The following is a 17,073-nucleotide window of genomic DNA, read 5'->3' on the forward strand; positions in this document are numbered from 1 at the left end:
ACACGATTGCAGGAGAGACGCTCCAGCCAGAGTCTCTCCTTGGGTTTTTTTTAAGTCAAGGGTGAGAAATGACCATTTAGCCTTTGGAAGCCCATCCCTCCAGTACCCTAACTCCCATCACAGCCTCCGACTCCACTTTGAGCATCCCCAATAACTTTTGCCTTTGCTACTTCCCCCCCCCTGAAGTATTCCAAAACACTTCATCTTTTTAATTAGAGAAGTTTTTTTTTCTGATACCCATTTTAAATTCACTTTTCACTCATTTCAAATTGACGTTGTCTGATCGCACTTGCCTGCTTTTTCTTTTACCTTGCAGTGATATTCTTGTCTGTACCATTTAATAAGCTCTAAGCTGCCGTTTTTTGCAGTTCCTTCTCCATTGACGGGGCAAAGTTCAAAGGGGTAACGCCTGCCCAACCCAGACCCTTTGAAGGTGCGGTGGTGTATAGGTGCAATACTGGCATCTGCCAGCAGATGGAGCTTTGTGTGTATTTCAACAACCAATTACCAGGCTGGATGCTCCCTCTGGTGGGACAGGTAGAGTTTGCACCAAAATAACCAGAAAATGCTGGAAAAACTCAGCAGGCCAGGTAACATCCGTGGAGAGAAATTAGAGTTGACGTTTCGGGTCGAAACCCTTTTTCAAAACTGGAAAGGAAATAAAATAGATCGAAGGCAGGGCTGCGATAGAACAATAGAAGTAAAAGAGACATTAAGAGGTATTCAAAACCAGACGAGATGGTAATAGGACAGTGGAGACAAAAGACGGCTGAGATTAGGTGTGACGTGTACTGGCAGAATGAGAGACAGCTGCCGTGTGGGAGAGAGAAAAAAAGGAAAGGGGGGGAAGGGAAGACCCAAAACAAAGGGGTGGAAAAAATATAAGTAAAAATGTAATAGGGGCCGAGGTTATGATCTGAAATTGTTGAACTCGATATTGGTCACCGTCCTTGGCCTCTTGCATTGTTCCACGGAAGCTCAACGTAAACTCGAGGAACAGCATCTCATCTTCCGATTAGGCACTTTGCAGCCTTCCGGACTCAATATCGAGTTCAACAATTTCAGATCATAACCTCGGCCCCTATTACATTTTTACTTATATTTTTTCCACCCCTTTGTTTTGGGTTTTCCCTCCCCCCCCCTTTCCTTTTTCTCTCTCCCCCACATGGCAGCTGTCTCTCTTTCTGCCAGTACACTTCACACCTAATCTCAGCCGTCTTTTGTCTCCACTGTCCTATTACCATCTCGTCTGGTTTTGAATACCTCTTAATGTCTCTTTTACTTCTTTTGTTCTATCGCAGCCCTGCCATTTTATTTCCTTTCCAGTTTTGAAAAAGGGTTTCGACCCGAAACGTCAACTCTAATTTCTCTCCATGGATGTTGCCTGGCCTGCTGAGTTTTTCCAGCGTCTTCTGTTGTTATTTCGGATTTCCAGCATCTGCAGTATTTTGCTATCGTACTAGAGTTTGCACCATTTAGTTATTAAAATGGGCATTGATTTCTGGTGGAATTGGCAAACCCAGTGTCCCACAATGAGCGCGGAGAGAATCCAGCGTGGGAGAGTGTAAAATGCTTCAAATAGAGGGGATTGAGGCAGTTTGAAGGAAGTTAACCTTGGCCTGGGAGTGCTTGATGCTGACAGTAGGTGCCCGAGATGGTTAAATGTGTCATTTGCCAGCATTGACCACCCACCCCCACCCCCACCATCGTGAGAAGCACAACATTCACACACACACACAAAAAGTCTTAAAAAAAAATCTAATAACAGCTCTTGTAATCTGTTCAGAAGCAGGTGCATTAAAGCTGTCGGGTGTTATATTGCGTTGGACAAACCAGGGGATCACAGGCAATGTTCCCCGTAAGGCGCGCTTTGTTCTGCGTGGCCTGTTTCTTTTAGTGCGCGGTCCCTTTAAATTTATTTACAGTGGAGAAGCCGGACCCCTCCCATAACCGCGCGGCCACGCAGCTTAAAGGGAACACTGATCACTGGTGGCCCCGCCCCCGCACCCCCCCCCCAGCCCCCGTGTTTAGTTAGCCGATCTTGCCCAGGCCAGTGGCAGGGTCACTACAATTGTCCCAGATCCCCGAGCTAAGAACGGGTGGAATAAATAACCAGGCAGGGTCCCCACTCCTGATCGCCACCCAGTAGCTCCTGGTAGAAGGGAGTGTAGAGGTGAGGCGAGGTTGGGGACGTACTGAGACATCCTCCACTGTTGGCATGCTCACAGTCTAAGGGTCACACGTGGCAAATGGCCAATTGGTTTCAAGGACTAACACCCGTGGAGATGCAATTCAGGGAAGAACGAGAGAAAATGGAGGCGGGGGTGGGGCGGGGAAATAAAATGATGCTGTGCAGTTTTGTGATCCTGGGTAAACCGCAGATATCAATCCTTGTTCGTGTGAGATACGAAAATCAGAGTTCCCGTTCCTAATCTGTTTTATTCACTGATATCTGTTGCAATTCTCAAATCGGTTTACTATCTCCACTCTGCGTCCCTCAATGAGATGAAGTTCCCACATTTTGTCTACAAGTTTAAAAAGTTCCATCGCCGCACTCGCATCTTCAACGGATGAGTGTCCTCTGTAGCTGTCCTGCGAAAGAAAAAGGTGAACCAGTCAGGGGAGGCCACAGGGTGGACAAGGTCTCTCTGGTGCTGTCAGGGGGCCCTCGGCTGATGCTGGGGTTCAAGCACGTTGTTGGGGCAACGTAGAGGGAGTTATACTCTGCATCTGACCTGTGCTGTACCAACCCGACAATGCTTGAGGGGGCAGCATAGAGGGAGTTGTACTCTGCATCTGACCTGTGCTGTACCAACCCGACAATGGCTGAGGGAGCTTTACTCTGCATCTGACCTGTGCTGTACCAACCTGACAATGCTTGAGGGGGCAGTATAGAGGGAGTTTTACTCTGCATCTGACCTGTGCTGTACCAACCCGACAATGGCTGAGGGAGCTTTACTCTGCATCTGACCTGTGCTGTACCAACCTGACAATGCTTGAGGGAGCAGTATAGAGGGAGTTTTACTCTGCATCTGACCTGTGCTGTACCAACCTGACAATGCTTGAGGGGGCAGTATAGAGGGAGCTTTACTCTGCACCGGACTCAACCTTTGCCTTACATGGGAATGCTTGCTGGGGCTTTCTCAAGGGAGCTTTACTCTGTATCTAACCCGTGCAATACCTGACCTGGATGTGCTTGGCACTGATACTGGGTATCCAAAATGAGATATTCCATTCTTGAACCTTAACCTCCCTCACCTTGATGAGCAAAAAATCCCACACCAGAAAGTTGAAACAGAACGAAAAGCTGCATTTGCCCAACAAGTCGATACGATAAGTGGACGATCTCCTTCCACTTCTGGTAAAGGATCCACCAGAAAGAAAAAGGCAGGTTAGCCTTTCAGATGCTGACTGACCCATTGTGCATCTCCACCATTTTCTGTTTCTATTTCAAAATATCAAGTATTTCCTTCTCTTTTCTACAATCTACCATACTAAAGACTCCATGCCATCCACTCAATCACCAGAGCAATTCCTGCATAAATATACTGAGCGAACAGACACTCCTAACTCGCACAGAGCCCATTTAAGCTGCAGGGCATATTATATTTCCATATACACACACACAGATATATAGACAGAGAGAACGAAAACTTGAGAGAGAGAGAGAGAATGAGAGAGTGAGGAGAGCGGAGAGAGAGAGAGAGAGAGAGAGAGAGAAAGAGAGGGGCAGGAGATTTAGAGGGGATTTGAGGAGGAACTTTTTCACCCAGAGGGTGGTTGGAATCTGGAACTCTCTGCCTGAAAGGGTGGTAGAGGCAGGAACCCTCACAACATTCAAGAAGCATTTGGATGAGCACTTGAAATGCCATTGCATACAAGGCTATGGACCAAATGCTGGAAAATGGCATTAGACTGGACAGGATTGATGGACGGCGCAGACACGATGGGCCGAAGGGCCTCTTTCTGTGCTGTAAAACTCTATGAGAACAAGAGAGAGAAGGAGAGAGAGAGAGAACAAGAATATCAGGCTGGTGGTAGAATGTAAAGTGTAGAATTTACCCTCCGAGACAAGGCTCAGAGCTTTCCCCAGGGAAACGGAAAAAGAACAAATTGACCCCCTGTTTATTATTGAGGAACCCAGGGCAACGACCAAGGCTCCCTCCTACAGGAAAAAAGTGTAAGAAGTAAATTGAAAGTTGGTGATTTGTTGACATCAAGTCTTGGTTAGGTGACACCAGGTTTGGGTAGGAGGAAGTGGGGTGGTGGGGGAGGACGAGAGAGGTCACATAGTTTTACGATTCTAGGAACCAGTGAGCTAGGGTAGAGGACAGTGTAGTGACTCTCGAGTTCAACACGGCGGAGTTGTAGTGAGAAGGAAGAGCATGGAGAGACGAGCATTTGGAGCTTAACAGAGGAAAGATTGGAGGAAAAGTTGATGAGTATTTGAGTGCCCATTACACCCCGCCTATTTACCTGTATCCTTTTGCCCAGCAGGTTCTGGCACAACATTTTTAATGAGGCGCGTCTGTCGGTTTTCAATCTTGCCTTCGTGATCAGTAACTTGCACGATGAGGTGTCCCGTATGGCATAGTCTGAGATGTCTGTTTTCAGGACCCGGAAGTCCGATCTAGGATCATGGCCCACTATAATTTTCCCTTCTATAATCTTCAAAATCTGAATGAAATTGGCAAACGCTTCATTAGAAGAAAGAACTTGCATTTCTACAGCCCCTTTCATGTCCTCTGGACCTCCCAAAACGCTTCACAACCAATGAAGTACTTTTGAAGTCTAGTCATTGTCGATGTAGACAGACGTGGGTGCCAACTTGCACACAGCAAGATCCCTCAGATAGTAAATGACTGGCTAATGCTTTTGCTGGTGTTGGATGAGGGATGAACGTTGGCCAGGGCACCAGGAGATTCCCTGTTCTGATGAAAGGTCATCGACCTGAAACTTTACCCTGTTTATCTCTCCACAGATGCTGCCTGACCTGTTTAGTGTCTTATAAGAACATAGGAACAGGAGGAGGCCATTCAGCTCCTCGAGCCTGTTCCGCCATTCAATGAAATCATGGCTGATCTGCGACCTAACTCCATATACCCGCCTTTGGCCCATGTCCCTTAATACCTTTAGTTAACAAAAATCTATCAATCTCAGATTAAAAATTAATAATTGATCCAGCATCAATTGCCTTTTGTGGAAGAGAGTCCCAAACTTCTACCACCCTTTGTGTGTAGAAGTGTTTCCTAATTTCACTCCTGAAAGGTCTGGCTCTAATTTTTAGAATGTGCTCCCTAGTCCTAGAATCCCCAACCAGCGGAAATAGTTTCTCTCTATCGACCCTATCTGTTCCCCTTAATATCTTTAAAACTTCAATCAGATCACCCCTTAACCTTCTAAATTCTAGGGAATACAACCCTAATTTGTGTAATCTCGCCTCGTAACTTAACCCTTGAAGTCCGGGTCTCATTCTGGTAAACCTACGCTGCACTCCCTCCAAGGCCAGTATATCTTTCCTAAGGTGTGGTGCCCAGAACTGCTCCCAGTGCTCCAGGTGTGGTCTAACCAGGGTTTTGTATAATGCAGCATAACTTCTGCCCCCTTGTATTCTAGTCCTCTTGATATAAAGGCCAGCATTCCATTAGCCTTTTTGATTATTTTCTGTACCTGTTCATGACATTTTAATGATCTACGTACCTGACCCCCAAGTCTCTTTGGACCTCCACTGTTTTTAGCCTTTCACCATTTAGAATGTACCCTGTTCTATCATTTTTAGCTCTAAAGTGGATGACCTCACATTTGCTTACATTGAAATCCATTTGCCACAGTTTTGATCATTCACTTAATCTGTCGATATCCCTTTGTAGTTTCATGCTTCCACCTACACTGCCTACAATGCCGCCTATCTTTGTGTCTTCGGCAAATTTGGATATATGACTTTCTATGGCATCATCTAAGTCATTAATAAATACTGTGAATAGTTGAGGTCCCAGCACAGATCCCTGCGGGCCGACACCACTAGTCACCTCCTGCCAATTTGAGTACCTACCCATTATCCCTACTCTTTGTCTCCAGCCAATTTCCTAACCAGGTCAATAATTTGCCCTCAATTCCGTGGGCTTCTACCTTAGTTAACAGTCTCTTATGTGGGACTTTATCAAATGCCTTCTGGAAGTCCATATAAATAACATCCATAGACATTCCCCTGTCCACTACTTTAGTCACCTCCTCAAAAAATGTACTCAGGTTTGTCAGGCATGACCTACCTTTCACAAATCCATGCTGGCTCTCTCTCTGATCAACTGAACATTTTTGAGGTGTTCAGTCACCCTATCCTTAATGATAGACTCTAGCAATTTCCCAACAACAGATGTTAGGCTAACTGGTCTATAATTCCCTGGTTTTCCTCTCTCGCCATTCTTAAATAGCGGAGTGACATGCGCAATTTTCGAATCTAAAGGAACGGTTCCTGAATCGAGAAAACTTTGGAAGATTATAGTTCGGGCATCTGCAATGTGCTCACCTACTTCCTTTAAAACCCTGGGATGGAAACCATCTGGTCCTGGGGATTTGTCACTCTTTAGTGCCATTATTTTCTTCATTACTGTTATTTTACTTACGTTAATTTTATTGAGTCCCTGTCCCCGATTCAATATTAGTTTCCTTGGGATTTCTGGCATGCTATCCTCTTCCTCTACTGTAAATACTGACGCAAAGTAATTATTCAACATGTCCGCCATTTCCTTATTATCATTGACAATATCACTGCGTTCAGTTTTTAAGGGACCAACATTGCCCCTGACCGCCCTCTTTTTCCTCATGTAATTGTAAAAATTCTTTGTGTTGATTTTGATATCCCTTGCCAGTTTTTTTCATTCTCCCCTTTTGTAGCTCTTACTGTCTGTTTTGTGACCCTTTGCTGTTCTTTGTATCTTTCCCATTCGCCAGGATCTGTGCTATATTTGGCATTTCTGTATGTTTTTCCTTTAGTTTTATGTTTTCCTTCACCGCTTTACTCGTCCATGGCTGGGTTTATTGGCAAGTAGGGCTCTTGCCCCTCGGGTATAAACTGGTTCTGTATCACATTAGATTCTTCTTTAAACATCTCCCACTGATCTTCTGTTGTTTTACCCACTAACAGATTTGCCCAGTTTACTGTGGACAGTCACTGCCTCATCCCATTGAAGTCGGCCTTGCCTAAATCTAGAATCTTAGTAGCTGTTTTGCGTTTCTCCTTTTCAAACGCTACGTTGAGCTCGATCATGTTATGATCGCTGTTGGATAAATGTTCGCGCACAGTTAGGCTGTTAACTAAATCTGGCCCATTACTCATTACTAAATCTAATATGGCTTGCCCTTGTTGCCCCTAGGACATTGTTGTCGAAAACTATACCTGACACGCTCAAGAAATTCACTACCTTTGTGACAGGTGCTAGTCTACTTATCCCAATCTATATCAAAGTTAAAATCCCCCATTAAAACCACTCTGCCTTTTCTACATGCTTGTCTAATCTCTGCATTTATACAATCTAGCACGTCACAGGGGCCTATACACAATTCCCACTGCAGTCTTAAATCCTTTCCTATTAATTCTACCCATAAAGTCTCCACTGCCTGCTTACCTCTCGTTATACCCTCTCTTATCACAGAAATCACAGAAATCACAGAAACCCCACAGTGCAGAGAGAGGCCATTTCGGCCCATCGAGCCTGCACCGACACATATCCCACCCGATCCCCGTAACCCCTACATCAACACATATCCCACCCCTATCCCCGTAACCCCACTAACACTAAGGGTCAATTTATCATAGCCAATCAACCTAACCCGCACATCTTTGGACTGTGGGAGGAAACCGGAGCACCCGGAGGAAACCCACGCAAACACGGGGAGAATGTGCAAACTCCACACAGACAGTCACCCGAGGCCGGATTCGAACCCGGGTCCCTGGCGCTGTGAGGCAACAGTGCTGACCATTGAAGTGATTTCATGCTTAATCACTAAGGCTACTCCTCCCCCTCTGCCATTTTCCCTATCCTTCCTGTAGACCTTATAACCTGATATATTTAGTTCCCAGTCCCGACCGTCTTGGTAGCCATTACTGAGACATGGCTACGTGTCATACCCTCCAATCTGAATTCGCGCCTGCAGTTCATTCAATTTATTCCTTATACTCTGTGCGTTTAGAACATAAGAAACAGGAGCAGGAGGAGGCCAATCAGCCCCTCGAGCCTGCTCCGTCTTTCAATAAGATCATGGCCGATGCAATCTTGGCCTCAACACCACTTGCCCGCTCTCTCCCCATACCCCTCGACTCCCTCCTGGCTTTAGAGCGGGGAGGGGGCAGGGGGAGGGGGAGGTGTCTAAACTGATCCAGGGGAGTAGGCACCTGAGCTACAAGGAGAGACTTAGAATAGAATCATAGAATAGTACAGCACAGAAGGAGGCCATTCGGCCCATCGAGTCTGTGCCGGCTCTTTCGAAGTTCAAATGTCAGTCAATCTCCGCCTTGAATATATTCACTGACTCCGCCTCCACGGCTCTCTGGGGCAGAGAATTCCAAAGATTCACGACCCTCTGAGAAGAAATTCCTCCTCATCTCCGTCTTAAATGGGCGACCTGTTATCCTGAAACTGTGCCCCTGGTTCTAGATTCCCCCACTTTAGTTTGTATAAAGAACGTTTATTTGGGCCACACACCCTAGCCCGTCCTTCAGCTCTAATGTTTTACTCACTTGTTTCTTACTTCTCGCTCCTGGTTTAATCACTTTACATCTTTTAGTTTTCCCTTTAGCTGTAGTGCCTGAAACACACTTTCTGACTGTTGCTCGACTCTCTTCCCTTTCGTTTGGTTTTTTGAACCACTACAAAAATCAATCAATCTCAGTTTTTAAAATTAACGATTGATCGAGCATCAATTGCCGTTTGCGGAAGAGAGTTCCAGATTTCCACTAGCCCTTTGTGTGAAGAAGTGCTCCCTGACATCACCCCGGAACGGCCTGGCTCTGATTTTAAGGTTATGCCTCTCTCTACCCTCTCAACTCCTTTAATCATCTTAAACACCTCAATTAGATCAATTCATTTTCCAGTTTTACCTGTTTGTATTATGGGAGGTTCATTGCTCCTCCTTAAATATTGCAGTGGAATCTTTTCTGTCCACCTGAACAGATTGTGGGGGTGGGGAGTGGGGGCTCAGTTTAACATCTCAACTTGGTATCAATAAAAGTGAGCGTGAAGCTGTCGACTTGTCATAAAAATCCAAATGGTTCATTAAGTCCTTCAGGGAAGGAAAGCTGCCGTCCTTACCCGCTCTGGCCTACAAATAACTCCAAGACCCACACCGACCTGGTTGACTCTTAACTGCCCCTCGGAAGTGGCCCAGCAAGCCACTCAGTTGTAGCAAACCGCTACCGGCAGGTTTAAGAAGGCGGCTCACCTCCCACCTGCTCAGGGCAACTAGGGATGGGCCAGAAGTGCCAACTTTGCCGGAGATGCCCACATCCCAAGAATTAATAGAAGCACCGCTCCAACAAAGCAACTCCCTCTCAGTGCTGTACTGGATTGCCAGCCGAGATTATGTGTTCAAGTCCTGGAATGGAGCTTGAACCCACAATCTTCTGACTCTGAGGTGAGAGTCCGACCAACTGAGCCAAGCATGCATTGAAGGAGCTTCTCCTAATGGCTCAACTGATAACGTTAAGGAGAGGAGATTTTGAGCAGGCCAAACTTTCAATAAGTTCCTACGCCCCCGGCAAGAAACTTAATTAAATTAAGTAACTGTTCAAGCACTTTAGCGAGAAGGCCAGGCCTTGAAGAGGAAAATCCACCCAAACTGACTGTTCACCTTCCCTCCTCCGAGCTCCCGTCTGTGTCCCTGCTTACAGCGTTCGTCAGACAAATTATTCGGGCTCAGTTTATTGATAAATCCTGAAATCTTTAGCAAGGTCTCCTGCTGAGCTTTCTCCTTTCTCCCCCGTAAACCATGATCAGATTTCTTAAGGAGAAAAGAATTGCAGGGATGCGGGGGAAAGAGCAGGAAGAAGTGGGGCTAGCTGGGTTGCTCTTCGAAAGAGCCGGCACAGACTCGATGGGCTGAATGGCCTCCTTCTGCGCTGTACTATTCTATGATTCTATTCTAAGTCTCTCCTTGTAGCTCAGGTGCCTACTCCCCTGGATCAGTTTAGACACCTCCCCCTCCCTGCTCTAAAGCCAGGATGTCCTCACTGTGGGATAATAAATAGAAACATTGAGCGTGTTCTGGGCAGGGCTGTCTACAAGCTCAAAATTTTATGCGCCTTTGTTTTGTTTACTCATCGTTCACATTGCTCTGATGGTTTCAACAAGCAGGAAGGGGGATGGAGTATAAAAACAGGGAAGTCTTGCTGCAGTTATACAGGGTATTGGTGAGGCCACACCTGGAATACTGCGTGCAGTTTTGGTTTCCATATTTAAGAAAAGATATACTTGCTCTCGAGGCGGTTCAGAGAAGGTTCACTCGGTTGATTCCGGAGATGAGGGGTTTGACGTATGAGGAAAGGTTGAGTAGGTTGGGCCTCTGCTCATTGGAGTTCAGAAGAATGAGAGGCAATCTTATCGAAACATATAAGATTGTGAGGGGGCTTGATCGGGTGGATGCGGTGAGGATGTTTCCACTGATGGGTGAGACTAGAACTAGGGGGCATAATCTTAGAATAAGGGGCTGCCCTTTCAAAACTGAGATGAGGAGAAACTTCTTCACTCAGAGGGTAGTAAATCTATGGAATTTGCTACCCCAGAGAGCTGTGGAAGCTGCAACATTAAATAAATTTAAAACGGAGATAGACAGTTTCCTAGCAGATAAGGGAATTAGTGGTTACGGGGAGCGGGCAGGGAAGTGGACGTGAGTCTAGATTCGGATCAGCCATGATCCTATTGAATGGCGGAGCAGGCCCGAGGGGCCGTGCGGCCTACTCCTGCTCCTACTTCTTATGTTCTTATAAGTTAGGGCCTAATCTTCCTTCGCACACCGGGGTTCTGAAGAAGGGCCCCACGCCCCCAAAAGGAAAGCCTATCTTTCCAGTTCTAAGTGCGAGCTGTGCGCTCGCAGCATTTTCTGTTTTTATTTCAGCCTGTGTGTTTTTATCACTTTCTCTTTATCTCAGAAACATTTCGAACCCATTTTCTTCCAGGAAAGAAAAAAAAAAGCTTGCATTTCTATAGCGCCTTTCACGGCCTCAGGACGTCCCAAAGTGCTTTACAGCCAATGAAGTGTAGTCACTGTTGTAATGTAGGGAAAGCGATCCTGAACTGACCCCTGGTCCCTCTCCTCTTGCTGTGTCCTGTGCGTTGCGGCCATTTGTCTTATATTCCCATTACTTATTTCCCTGTCCCTCTCTCATCGACCTGTGTTTGTTCACACTAAACAATGTGTGCCTTACCAGCCCAATCCTCCGGCCTATCCTGGTCCCTCTGTACTCGTTCCTCTTGTTCCCCATTATTTGGGAGGCCTCCTCCCCGCTTCCTCCCCCTCCCCAGTTTCGTATCATCAACAAACTTCAAATAACTTTGTTTCTGTTTCTATTTCCAAATCAGTTCCCTTCATCTTCGAACCCGTAGGCTTTTAAAATCCGAACTTGGCGCCACCCACCAGGTGATTCGCCCCATCTTCTCTCCTACAGTGTCGGTGACCCTCCACAATAGGGCCTTCACTGGGTCTCTCAATAGAGTGTCAGCCACGGCTCAGTTAGTAGCACTGTTGCCTCCGAGTCAGAAGGTTGTGGGTTCAAGTCCCACTCCAGACACTTGAGCGACACTACAGCGCTGCACCGCTGGAGTTTCCATCTTTAGGATGAGATGTTAAACCGAGGCCCTGTTTGCGCTCTCAGGTGGATGTAAAAGGTCCCATGGCACTATTTCGAAAAACAGCAGGGGAGTTCTCCCTGGTGATCTGCCCAATATTTATTCCTCAAATCAACATAACAAAAACAGATTATCTGGTCATTATCTCATTGCTGTTGGTGGGAGCTTGCTGTGTGCAATTGTCTGCCGGGTTTCCTACATTACAACAGCGACTACACTTCAAAAGTCCTTCATTGGCTGTAAAGCGCTTGGGGACATCCTGAGGTTGTGAAAGGTGCTATAGAAATGCAAGTCTTTCTTTCAATAAAGTGGATCCGAGTTACGGATTTGTTTAGAGTGATTTCCCTTTAAGAAAAGAAGCTGTAAGCAGTAGGAAAGGCTGTGCTATAGAATCACAACATCGTAACAAGTAGACTGTTGAAATACGTAGAAAGGTGACGCTTACCTCCTCCCTGGCGATAGGATAAGGCAAAGCAGTAACCATATCTAACGGACGAATCCCACTCACTGAGGTCCTGAAATCAGTTATCGTCCCATCTGGTTTAATAAATTTGTCATAGATCACTGTTCCGCTGTAGTCCACAATGCTGCACCGCGCCAGACCACTCTCAAAGCCGTTGGGGCCAAGTCCCACCATCTCGCAATCAATGGCAACATACCTTGAAGGATCCACCATCTTTCAGTCCGTAAGACGACCAGTTTCCCCTGCAAACGGCAGCCAACTCAAACCGAAACAGCAAGTCTCCCTTTCTTTTTTATACACTTCTCTTTCCTCACCCAGCTAGTTTCGTACGAGGGCGTCACCTTTGTACTGAATACTTGCCTGCAGGCAAAAAAAACAAAATGCAATTTCAACAGAGCAGCTTTGAGCCTTATGTCGCCATTTCCTGCTCTGGGCCAGGACAAAGTTACGGCGAATCAGTAACAGAGCCTACGTACACCCACACCTTAACAGTGCCCATGGTTACGCTGTTGTCTTGTTTGCTTATTGTTATGTTGGCTTGCCATGGCATGATCACGTGCAGAAAATTCTACCACAAAAATGTTTTTTTGTTGCACAGCACCAGATCCTTTCTGCTGAGTCACTCCCTGAAAGGTTGGCACCCAAATCCAGCTCACAAACACCCACCTCGGTCGCCTTCTTCTTGCTCCCGAGTCTAATTAGCCTCCCCTTCCTCCTCGAGCTCATTAGCTTTCTCCCTGTGGACAGCGATTAGTGACACATGTGCACACACACGCGCACAAGCACGCTCGCACACCCATTTAGGTCATACAGTGAGTGCCAGAAACGCTGAAAAAAGGAAGATAAGCTTGGGCGTATTCTTGCTTAGAACATTGGGGTTCTGAAGAAGGGCCCCTGCCCGAAAAAGAAAACCTTATCTTTGCAATTCCAAGTACCAGCCGGCCTGCTATGTACTTGCAGCACTTTCTGTTTTTATTTCAGTCTGTGTGTTTTTTTTTAATCCTTCCACTTTACCTCAAAAACATTTCAAACCCATTTTCTTCCTGTTACATTAATAGCCTGTTTGCTTTTGATGATTAAGTACGCTCGACATCCGGCTCGCTTGACGTCTCATTTGTTAAATGCACCACTTAGTACTACGACTGAGTCACGCAGGCCAGAGGGCTAACGTCACTTTGTGTGCTATTACTTGTTCACTGATTAACACCACCTCAAGTCAAAATTACCCCTCGGGCACAATTTTTACCAGTTGATTCACACACAGGAATTTAACACCAGCGCAGTAAAAATAGTGAAGAATTTCAGACCCTGGGATGGTCCCAAGTTCTATCACTGGTCTGTGCTGAGCTCTGGTGGGAGAGTCCAGGACAAGGGCGGCGGGGGTGGGGGGTGGGGGGGCATAACCTTAAAATTAGAGCCAGGCCATTCAGAGGTGATGTCAAGAAGCACTTCTTCACAGAAAGGGTGGTGGAAATCGGGAACTCTCTCCCCCAAAAAGCTGTTGAGACTGGGGGTCAGTTGAAAATGTCAAAACTGAGATTGATAGATTTTTGTTAGGCAAGTGTTACAGAAGCAATTGAGTCAAGTTACAGATCATCCATGATCTAATTGATTGGCAGAACAGGCTTGAGAGGCTGAATGGTTTACTTCTGTTCCGATGTTCCTTCCTTCCTATGTTCCTATGAGGTATAACACGACTAGACAGACTAGATGCAGGAAGGATGTTCCCGATGGCGGGGGAGTCCAGAACCAGGGGTCACAGTCTAAGGATAAGGGGTAAGCCATTTAGGACTGAGATGAGGAGGAATTTCTTCACCCAGAGAGTGGTGAACCTGTGGAATTCTCTACCGCAGAAGGCAGTTGAGGCCAACTTATTAAATATATTCAAGAAGGAGTTAGATATATTTCTTAAGGCGAAAGGGATCAAGGGATATGGGGAGAAAGCAGGGACAGGGTACTGAATTTGGATGATCAGCCATGATCTCATTAAATGGTGGAACAGGCTTGAGGGGCCGAATGGCCTACTCCTGCTCCTATCTTCTATGTTTCTATGTAACTCATCTCAGCTGGGGTAATGGTGGGGACATCACAATTGGGCTTAATGTCCCCAGTCTATTGTTTGGTGAAGGGGGCGAGCAGGACTAATCAGCCAAGCTTCCTGTCCAATCTCTGCTCCCTCCACCTCTCTGTTGCCTTTGAGTCTGTTGAAGGCTCCATCATCCTCAAATGGGCTTTTCTCCACAACCCACCCGAGTGGCCCTGCTCTCAATCTGTTCCACTCTTACTCGTCACACTATAGACGGTACACAGCCTCAAATTGTTCCTTTCTCCTCCCATACCGCCACAGCCACCTCTGGTGTACCCCGGGGTTCCCTCCTCAGTCCCTCCCTCTTCATCCGCCCCCTCGGCCACGTTAATGGAAGCATGGGGCCAGCTTTCACACGTAAGCTGGTGACACCGAGCTCTACTTCACCATCTCCTTCATCGACTCCTCAGCTGTTGCCACCATCTCCCAGCTGCCTGTCTGACCCAAGACCTGGATGAGCCAAGATTTCCTCCAACTTAACTGAAGCAGCCCTCTTGGGCTCCCAGAAACACCTCGGCTCCTCTGGCCTCGTCTCTACCTCCCTCCCTCCCCAGCTGCCATCAAAGACTCAGCCCAGAGATGCGGAAAGTCCCCATTTTGCTCAGCCTTGTGCTCAGATTCCTCCCTCACATCTGATTGGTGAATAAAACCGTCTGCAACATCAGCTGTCTCGCCTCCTACATCTTGGCCTCCACCGCCAAGTCCCTCATCTGCACGTTGATCAGCTCGTGGCCAGATTTTCCCCAACGCTTTCTTTGCTTCCTTCTACCATTCGTAAGCAATGAGTCATCCAAAATGCTGCACCCTGTCCCGCCGAGACCCCTGTCCCGCCGAGACCCCTGTCCCTTGCAGAGCTTTCTGGGTGCTAGAGAATGGACAGTAAGATTCTCAGCCTTGGCTTCAAATCCCTCTGCTCCCTTGTCCCTCTCTACCTCTGATCTTGAGTTGACCTCATTGTCTGCCAAAGAGCAACTGGCCTCTAACTGACCTCAGAAAGACATTGCCAATTAGATCTTGTGGTTTTAAAGGGGTACCTCAGATTACACTAAACTGGACCGTAGCAGCAGATTAATAGGTGAAACGATTTATTGCACTTTATAAAAGAGTGCATTCCTCAACTTACCATCAGCAATGCCATCGAAGATTCATCAGTAACGATAAAAAGTGGACAAGAGAGTGACATAATCTGAGCCCATCAATTCAATTCCAATCTTTAACTGGCTCTCAGACACTCATTATTCTACATATAAATCATCCCAACCCCTTGATTCGGTTCCAGTCTGTCACTCACTCCTGGATTACGATTTAGGGTTTCTCCAAGTCATGTCCCTTCATGCCCAACACACAAGAGAGTTGCCATAGGCCAGCCAGCCCACGCTTCCTCTGAATTGAAACACAACATTGTGGGCGCAACATCATCTGGGACAGCAAGTCCTGGGCCAAGAGATCCACTTATTCCCTCTGGATTACAAGCAGAATTGCCACTGCACACCTCCCATCGCTTCAGAGGATGATTAGTCAGGCCAGACACTTTCGTAGTAAATGAAAACCACTATATAGGTTTATTCACCAATAGTCATTTACAGTAGCAAGTAATAACAGCACATTGTTAAGAGTCAATCCAAATACCACGGCAGCTTTGGACCGGATCATGAAAGGGTTACACAAACAAACCTTTGAAGGGCTTCCGTTCAGGTCTTTCAAATAAATGTTCTTCAGTTCTCAGAAGCAGCAGCCCGATGCTTAGATTAGAATCTTGCACAGAATTATGTGCCTCCTTGGTCAAAACTATAACTAACTGGCTTATCAACATTGTCCAATCCTTCTACCTTTTGAAATACAGTAGCTCCTTTGAGAACTATGAGTTACTTGGACAAGAAACAGCCAGCTGAACAATACACAAACCATGCCAATGGCCACCTCTTTCGGATGAGACGTTACCCCGAGGCCCTGTCTGCCCTCTCAGGTGGGCGTAAAAGATCCCATGGCACCATTTCATAGATGAGCAGTGGAGGTGTCCTGACCAATATTTATCCCTCAATCAGCATCACTAAAACAGATGATGATCTGGTCATTATCACTTTGTTGTTTGTGGGAGCTTGCTGTACAAAAATTGGCTGCCGCGTTTCCTGTATTACAACAGTGACTACACTTTAAAAGTACTTCATTGGCTGTAAAGCGCTTTGGGACGTCCTGAGGTTGTGAAAGGTGCTATATAAATGCAAGTCTTTCTTTTTCTTTCTATGGTATTGGGCAAGAGCTGCCTACATTAAGCTACCCTGATCATATCATGTTTTAACAGCCCATTCCTATACGGTAACTGTTTCTAGCACTTGTCCAAGAAAGCGCCTCAGTCCTGGTACTCTCAGAGACTGTATTTCACTGGGTTGGAGGTGTAGAAAGATTGGGCACTTTTGAGATACCAGTTATTTATAGCTTTGACCTAACTGTTACAGATGCATGCGTCCAGTAGTAATCAACAGCATTGTCTTAACCGTCGTCTTCTCATCCACTTCACGTACAGGAAACTTTCTGATATCCGGCACCGACGGGACCGAGCTGTTGCTGTCCCATCAAAACTGCCGGACAAACCTATTATGTCCGTAAATGATTGAGACACGGACAGCAGAGTTAAACAAAACACGTCTTTACTGGTGGAAGTCAATAGTGAAACTAAAACAACA

At 46.4% G+C, this 17,073-nt stretch overlaps 2 protein-coding genes across 3 annotated transcripts in view; both read right to left on the reverse strand.

Annotated features, from left to right (window-relative positions):
* Positions 1–1,437: 1,437 nt before the first annotated feature.
* Positions 1,438–12,616, reverse strand: LOC147099962 (interferon-stimulated gene 20 kDa protein-like). 2 transcript variants are annotated; one of them, XM_085968503.1, is made up of 4 exons: positions 12,500–12,616; positions 12,286–12,377; positions 4,477–4,677; positions 1,438–2,592 (listed from the first exon to the last, which is right to left on the reverse strand). In XM_085968503.1, the coding sequence occupies exons 2-4, from the start codon at positions 12,322–12,324 to the stop codon at positions 2,443–2,445; spliced, it is 390 nt and encodes a 129-aa protein (XP_085824629.1). In that variant the 5' UTR covers positions 12,325–12,377; positions 12,500–12,616; the 3' UTR covers positions 1,438–2,442. The 2 variants fall into 2 exon arrangements, with proteins under 2 accessions (XP_085824629.1, XP_085824628.1); XM_085968502.1 differs by having other exon boundaries at positions 12,286–12,516.
* Positions 12,576–17,073, reverse strand: part of LOC147099963 (apoptosis-enhancing nuclease-like) — a 38,459-nt gene continuing 33,961 nt past the window's right edge. Inside the window, exon 5 of the transcript XR_015073783.1 lies at positions 12,576–12,663. The gene's annotated coding sequence lies outside the window, so the exon portion shown is untranslated. The remainder of the gene's footprint in view (positions 12,664–17,073) is intronic.

This window comes from Somniosus microcephalus, chromosome 27, assembly GCF_052327205.1.
Source record: "Somniosus microcephalus isolate GS21.2 chromosome 27, FLI_Smic_1.0, whole genome shotgun sequence".
Lineage (NCBI taxonomy): Eukaryota > Metazoa > Chordata > Chondrichthyes > Squaliformes > Somniosidae > Somniosus > Somniosus microcephalus.

Bases quoted from the DNA above. Each gene is read 5' to 3' on its own strand.
- LOC147099962 (XM_085968502.1), bottom strand. From the start codon at position 12,516: ATGGTGGATCCTTCAAGGTATGTTGCCATTGATTGCGAGATGGTGGGA. The intron at 4,678-12,285 runs GTAAGCGTCACC...AATTTCATTCAG, and splicing joins ATCCTATCGCCAGGGAGGAG to ATTTTGAAGATTATAGAAGG. The intron at 2,593-4,476 runs GTAAATAGGCGG...TTTCTTTCGCAG, and splicing joins TGCTGGGCAAAAGGATACAG to GACAGCTACAGAGGACACTC.